The sequence below is a fragment of the Megalobrama amblycephala genome, linkage group LG16 (assembly GCF_018812025.1).
Source record: "Megalobrama amblycephala isolate DHTTF-2021 linkage group LG16, ASM1881202v1, whole genome shotgun sequence".
Lineage (NCBI taxonomy): Eukaryota > Metazoa > Chordata > Actinopteri > Cypriniformes > Xenocyprididae > Megalobrama > Megalobrama amblycephala.
This window is the reverse complement of record NC_063059.1, coordinates 15287152-15295085: the sequence shown is the minus strand read 5'-3', so window position 1 is coordinate 15295085 and position 7934 is coordinate 15287152. Positions and strand designations below refer to the sequence as shown.

The 7934-nt window shown below is 36.3% G+C and overlaps 1 protein-coding gene across 1 annotated transcript; it reads right to left on the bottom strand.

The window, feature by feature from the left end:
* Nucleotides 1-2279: 2279 nt before the first annotated feature.
* Nucleotides 2280-5136, bottom strand: LOC125248240 (cell wall integrity and stress response component 2-like; the record flags this gene model as incomplete). The annotated part of the gene is made up of 9 exons (XM_048159968.1): nt 2280-2726; nt 2868-2939; nt 3178-3231; nt 3616-3644; nt 3848-3925; nt 4072-4098; nt 4192-4251; nt 4334-4690; nt 4788-5136. Coding segments are annotated over 9 exons (1146 nt in total), but the record flags the coding sequence as incomplete, so codon positions are not given.
* Between the last annotated feature and the right edge of the window lie 2798 nt (nt 5137-7934).

Genomic DNA, 7934 nt, shown 5'->3' with positions numbered 1-7934 from the left:
AAGTTCTAGAACAACATATGCTCCCATCCAGACATCGTCTCTTTCAGGGAAGACCTTGCATTTTCCAACATGACAATGCCAGACCACATACTGCATCAATTACAACATCACGGCTGCGTAGAAGAAGGATCCGGGTACTGAAATGGCCAGCCTGCAGTCCATATCTTTCACCCATGAAAACATTTGCCGCATCATAAAGAGGAAGATGCGACAAAGAAGACCTAAGACAGTTGAGCAACTAGAAGCCTGTATTAGACAAGAATGGGACAACATTCCTATTCCTAAACTTGAGCAACTTGTCTCCTCAGTCCCCAGACGTTTGCAGACTGTTATAAAAAGAAGAGGGGATGCCACACAGTGGTAAACATGGCCTTGTCCCAACTTTTTTGAGATGTGTTGATGCCATGAAATTTAAAATCAACTTATTTTTCCTTTAAAATGATACATTTTCTCAGTTTAAACATTTGATATGTCATCTATGCTGTATTCTGAATAAAATATTGACATTTTAAACTTCCACATCATTGCATTTTGTTTTTATTCATAATTTGTACAGTGTCCCAACTTTTTTGGAATCAGGTTTGTAAAATGAGAATGAGGACTGCCATCAAACTCTGATAGTATTGTCTCAGTCTGTTTGTTGTTGTAGAGCGAGAATCCATTCGGGGTATCAGAAGTTGACTGTTAGAAAAAGATAGATTTTTATAAAGACATGAGATTGTTTCCTCACCTTTTTTACTTGACAGTGTATCTGACTGAGGTATTGAGTTGATTTCTGAGAGTAAGCTGACATCTCCACTCTCTGTTGTCATCTTCATTCAGGAGTGTTGTAGTCAGAGTGATGATACAGTAATATGATGAGAATAATATCTGATATCTGGAGTCTGTCATCAGATCAACACCAGCCTGATTCACCCACGACAGCTGAAGACCCACAGAACGAACCCAATAATCACAGGGGTATACAGAATCCAACTGACCGGAGAGAGTCACAGAGCGACCTGGACTGATCTCAGTCTGTGAGGATGATGATGATGATGGAGGCACTGAAACTGAACACAAATCACACCCAATTTCAACAGTTATTTTCTCTATCCAGTGTAAAACCTAGAAATGTACTGCCTAATTTTCAAAGTTATCAAGACAGTTTCATAATGTAACTTTTTAAACAAACACATTTCAGTTTAAATTACACACAGTATTAAGTTGATGATATGATCAACATTATTTTCAACAGAACTCAGGTTTAACACTCATCCTCTCCTCCCGTACCTGAAACAAATACTTCCCTGACGAGTTTTGGATTATTGTTTCATCAATAGTTTTCTATTTTTAATACTTTATATATATATATATATATATATATATATATATATATATATATATATATATATATATTATTGATAAATATATATATATATAATTATTGATAAATCTAGGTAAATAAAATTATATATATATATATATAATTTTATTTACCTAGATTTATCAATAATTTAATAATATAATTTAAGCACATTCTTCAAATTTTTTCATTCTAATACAAAATAACTTGCTAAGATTTTATTAAGCACATATTAATGCCTTATTCTGCATGACTTTATTCAACATTCTTAATACTACCCAATACCTGAACTTATTAACTAAATTAGGAAAAGTCGTAGTTAATAGTTTATACGTGTTCCCTATACTAAAGTGTTACCGGAAAGTGGACAGCAGGGGAAAAACAAAACAAATTAACAACAACAACTAAAACAAGTAAAACCTTTGAATAATTTATTTGAAAGTGCTCATTTTAATTTAGATATAAATAAAAAAAAGCATATTTTGCATTTGTGTGGGGTGTGTTGTGCATTGTAAATGTGTTCAAATCTAACCATTTCATATCTGTGTGCAGTCTGCAGTGTGACTAAGTAATGCATTAAAATATTTAATTACGCCCTAAAAAAGTAACTAACTGCTACTTTTCAGGGAAAGTAATGCATTGTTACTCTTTTTCAGCTGGGCTCACATTCACACCTGTACAGTAGAGGGCGCTGCTCAGATGTTTAACTAAAGTAATTTTGGTAATTCATATGACTGAACTGGATCATTAATAAAGGTCAGCAGGAAAGACATTGGTTAAATACATAAAGTATATTTGTGTTATTCAGCATAACTATTGCAGGTTTGTGTAGTATGCTGAGTTTGCATTTCTATGTTTTTATTCATTTTGAGGAATACTGAATGTGTTTTTGTGCAAGTGAGGTGAGTGAAAGAATACACATGTTTGACACAGGCCATTTTATTATTGACAAATAAAATATAATATTACAAGCATTGCTGAAAGCAGCTGCTCTGACAGTTAATTAACCGCTGGAGAAAATACATGATTTAATGAAAATGATCTGAGAGAGTAAAAGTGATCAACAAGCAGACAGAAACTATACAAAAAACATGCTGAACTGAGAAAAATAAGCAATAACTACAAATAAATCAGAGCATCACTTGGGTTTGTTTGTGAACATGTAAAAGACATTGAAAGTATTTATAATGGCACTGAATGACACCATTAGGACTCAGTTCTGTTAGATTCATATTCTTCTGCTCATGTGGTTTTTGTGTCATTATTTGACTGATTTGTGATGGTTCTTGTTCACAGAGGCATAAAGTTCACTGCAGTTTTCCTGAGATCCAGCTTTTGCTCCTCTGATGGAAGCATAAGTCACTTTATCATCACAGCGAACCTGAATGAACATCACAGTTATTGTTTCAACACACAATTATTACAGCATGATGTTTGAGCTCAATTCATGACACAAATTCAGAAGAAAACACAAACTATCATGTTGAGAGAAGCTGGACAACATCAAGGAAGTGTTTCTCACCTTCTTCTTTTGCTCTTGGTTTTTACTGTACGCAGTGACCTCAGCATAAGTCACATGATCATCTGTCTGCTCCTAAACACCAATGGAAATATGACAAACCAAGATATTAAAGGCCGTTCCATCACTTTACACAGGTGCTGCAAATGTTTCAGGTAAAATATGTGTAAAACGAGCGTCATGTGACAACTTCATCTACAAGTTTAGATTAAATCTATTATTCAGACATGACTGTAGTAGACTGAGTTCAATTCTGGCAGTTCCAGTTGTGTCCTCTAGGGGGTGTGTGTGCTTATGTTGAGTGTGAATTTACCTGTTGAGGAAGAGTGTTATGTCCTGTTGGATAGACAGGTCGTGTTTGATGATCCTGTAAAAAGAGCAGTTATTAGTAAAATCCTCCTCCTGCATTCTCCTCTCTTGTGTGGTTTATTGATGCCAAGTTTCACAATGACGTTATGATGACAGATCCTTGAGACATGAATGGATGTTACAGGAAAATCACCACAGTGTCAAATATACACAAATATACACAGATTACTGAAGATGAATCATATTGTTCACTGGCAGTAGATGAATGTAAATGTTGATTGTGTCGTTGGTTCATCATATTTATTCTGATCTGTGAGTTTTAGAGCAGAAACAGTTCAAATACACTAACCTGTCATTATATAATCTGACTAATACGAGTGTCATATTTCAGGATCAGAGCTTATAAACACTAATAACTCATGGATCGACCTACAATACTCACCTCAGAGTCATCAGTTCCTCTTCTGTTATCTGAAACATAACGTCAAGAGAATATTGATGATCAAACACATAATACAGTCTCCAATTAAACTGATTTTAGAAGAACTCTAGTGCTGTAGAATAGAAACATTAAACTCTGTCTGAGAGGAATTCTGTCTAAATTACACGTTTATTTTATCAGATGTTTTGGACTTTTTGTCTGTTATATAATATGAGAAACTGTAAAAACTCACCGTCTCTTTTTCTGCGAATCATCCAGAGAATAAGAGCAGGAAGGAGAACAGCGAATGAAGCGACAACAATCACAATCACTGAGAGAGAGACGATATTACAGTCATATTAATACTGATGTCCACTGAGCTCATTTTCACTACAATGAGTTCATTTAGATCCTGATTCTAGAAAAACTCCAGAGTGTGAAAACAAGCACTGAAATGAGGAGGATCTTCATACACACCTAGAGAGGTTGGGATCTTCTGATTCTCTGTACAAATGAAAGGATGGATGAATTAAAGCCAGTGTGAACCAGTGAAGTGAGAGACTGATGATGTGTGACAGTGATCATGTGATCATGAACCTTGTGTAGGAGCTGCTGCTGTAGTTTGGCTTGATTTCTTCTCAGAGTTTGAGCTGCTGACTGGAATCAGAAGATGAATGTTCAGATGTTCATCTGTAGGACATTAACATCATATTTTACAGTAGTAATAGTTGTTTCTCACCTGAATACTTGACAGTGTATCTGACTGAGGTCTGGAGTTGATTTCTGAGAGTAAGCTGACATCTCCACTCTCTGTTGTCATCTTCATTCAGGAGTGTTGTAGTCAGAGTGATGATACAGTGATCTGATGAGAATAATATCTGATATCTGGAGTCTGTCTTCAGATCAACACCAGCCTGATTCACCCACAACAGCTGAAGACCCCCAGAACGAACCAATTCATTACAAGTTATGTCATTATCTGAATACAACTGACAGGAGAGAGTCACAGAGCGTCCTGGACTGATCTCAGTCTGTGAGGATGATGATGATGATGATGATGATGATGATGATGATGAGGATGATGATGATGATGAAACTGAACACAAGACACAAATCACAGACTCTTCAATCATCATGTGAGTTTAAAGGGAGAATCTGCTCTTTTTAAATTGATCACATGATCATAAACTCACCATGAAGAACATGCAGATAAACACGTGCATCAGTTCCTTGTTTTCCTCCATTCACAAATTGTCTGCAGGTGTAAGATCCATAATCTTCTTCTGTGATGTTCTTGATGTTCAGAGAGCAGTCAGACCCCAGACTCAGTCTCTCATGTCTCTCTGTGTCTTTATTCTTTATCCCTAATTCAATCAGTGCAACCGTTGCTGAATATCTGTTACTGTAGATCCATGTAGTTGATTTACAGTCAGAAAGATCATTATTACAGGACAGACGGACATTTTCACCAGAACTGATGAACACATGAGCATCATTCACTCCACTGGTGCCTGGAACACAGTATATTTCAGTGATCAGTATGATATATTAGGGGCAGTTGTGGTCAGATTTACTAACAGCTTGCTCCAGCACAAACCCTCTTTTGGTGTTACAGTTTTTTACAGACGCTAGGACACATTTCTCAATACTTAGGTCACTTTTGCAAAACTCTTCACACAGTTCTCCTAACCAACTTTCAGCTTGGCAAAGCAGTTCATTTCACATTCAAAATGCACTACAACTACCAAAACACTTCATTCATGTCTCAAATCAACTCATTCTTCCAGAACACTAGCAAAGGTTGACAGCCGACAAACACACTTTGTCACCCACAAAACAATGACCTAAAAAACACTAACAACATGTAGCATTATACAATGTTTTCTTGTGTAAAACAAGGACACATCTCTGTTTATAATTCACTGCAATATATGTTACTGGAATGAATCAGACATGATGCAGAATTCACCAATATTTTATGTTGTCTCCTTTTGTAATATAATTGAAAGAGTAACACCTGTGTAGATGTTCATCTACAATGAGAATCAGCTGTGGCTGGTCCAACTGTCCAATTGTTTTTATAGCATTTAATTTTAAGATTTAAAATATATTTCTTTAAAATATTACTGTAGGAATGTAGCAAATTGCTCTTATTCAGTTTTGTATTGTGCTATTGTTTTGAACATAAGTTTAACAGTTTTGAAAACAGTATGTAAGCATGTGCAAATTGGCCTGTACGTACAAAGAGTTTTGGCAGTTGTTGTGTCTGAGTGAGAAAAGAATTCATGAAATTTGAGAGATGTAGTCATTGAATGCATTTTGTGCCAAAGCAATGATAATTGATCCTCAGTTTAGCCCACATAGACTTCTGTTGTGCTCACTGTGTGAAGAGTTTTGCAAAAGTGACCTAAGTATTGAGAAATGTGTCCTAGCGTCTGTAAAAAACTGTAAAAATCAGGATTTACTAAAGACACACAGTGAGAAATTAGCGCTGAAAAGGTGTGGACACAGTTATCTTTGCAGCTGAGCTTATTGAATATGCATTTGTAGGAGTTTCCCTTTCAGAAGCCCTGTTCAGTAAATCTGGCCCCTAATGGTTAGAGAGTCTTGTAACCTGAAGGTCACAGGTTTGAGTCTCAGTACCAGCAGGAATGTAGGTGTGACGAGTGAATGAACAGCGCTCTCTTACACACAACTGATGTGTTTTTGAGCAAGACACTGAAGCCCCAATCACTCCCCAGTGCCAAAAACAGCTGCCCACTGCTCCAGGTGTGTGTTCACAGTGTGTGTGTGTGTGTGTGTGTGTGTTTCTTCATTACTCACTTTTTTAAACTCAATGAAAACAATACAGACACAGAGATTATTATATTTGATCTACTGACAAATAATTTTAATCTTGGTCCGCTGGTCTCGTATAATAAAACAGTGGTGAAGAATCTGAGTGTTTTATTTGACAAAGCTTTTAAATTTGATGAGCAAATAAATGCTGTTGTCAAATCCAGCTTTTTCCACTGGAGACTTCTGGATAAAGTCAAGACGTTTCTCTCTTTTAAGGAGCTTGAGAAAGTCATTCATGTCTTTATTTCTTCAAGTCTTGATTATTGTAATTCTCTGTATAGAGGAGTTAGTCAGACAGCGTTGTCACGTTTGCAGCTGCTTGATGCTGACAGGGACGTGAAAACAAGAGCATTTTACCCTGATTTGATCTTCTCTTCATTGGTCACCAGTTCGTTTCTGAATAGAATTGAAGCTTTTGTTGTTTGTTCTCAAATCTTTAAATGGGTTGGCACCACCTTACCTCACAGACCTTTAAAACAGCAGACATCTTCTAAATATCTTAGTTCCTCTGATCAGCTGCTTTAATTGACCCTTCGCCGGGTTTGATTGACAGGTGATCTAACCAATCGTAACGCCGAAACCGACATTTTGTGTGTAATGAGTGTACTGACATCTTTCTGTGGTTGAAATGTGGTTCATTCCTGGTTATTTGATGATATAAATTAACTAGTAAGCAGAGATGATCGGTTCATGAGCCTCTTGATGAGCGATCTGTCACGACACATTAAAGAGCCACAAATGGTATTTATTGTTTAAATTTCTTAAAAGTTACAAAATTTGAAATGTGAGACTTTGTTTGATATCAAAAGTAACCTGCTCTGTCTTGTCTGTCGGTGCGTTGTCAGTTTCCTCTTATTTTTCACTGTGTGAGATCATGATGTGTGTCGAGAGAGTGACATGGCTTATCAGACATAGCAACAGTAACTAAAGGGGGCGGGTCTTTGTGAAAGGTCAATCGTCTCTAGATTAAGACTCAGGTTTGACCTGGTCTTCTCGGTGACTATGGAATCGACCTGAAGGAAAATGCTAAATCTGAATGTCGGTCACTCGATATCTCTCTCACAATACTCTTCTCCATAATGCTGTAAGCTTCAGTTAATAAACTCAGACATATGGTTATGTTGCTAAGAGTGGTTGCTAAGACAGACGCAGCAACAAACAGTACACACTTACTGGCACTGAACGCAGCTCAACCAATCAGAGTCAAGAGCCGGAACTATCCGTTTATAAACTCAGTTAAACTCATTTATCATCTCAGGCTTTTAATTCTACTGGGGATTGAGGACTGTTTTACTTGAATTTACCTCTGTATTTTCTGTTTTATTTGTATCTTTCTACAGCACTTTGGTCAACTGCTGTTCTTTTTAAATAAATAAAAGAATATTAGTATGAAAATATAAATATAATATTTTGCATAAAAAGCAGATGATTCAAATACCGTGAACACAATCATCAGACTCTTCAGAATAAAGTGTTTTTCTTGAAATCTCTGAATATGAAGA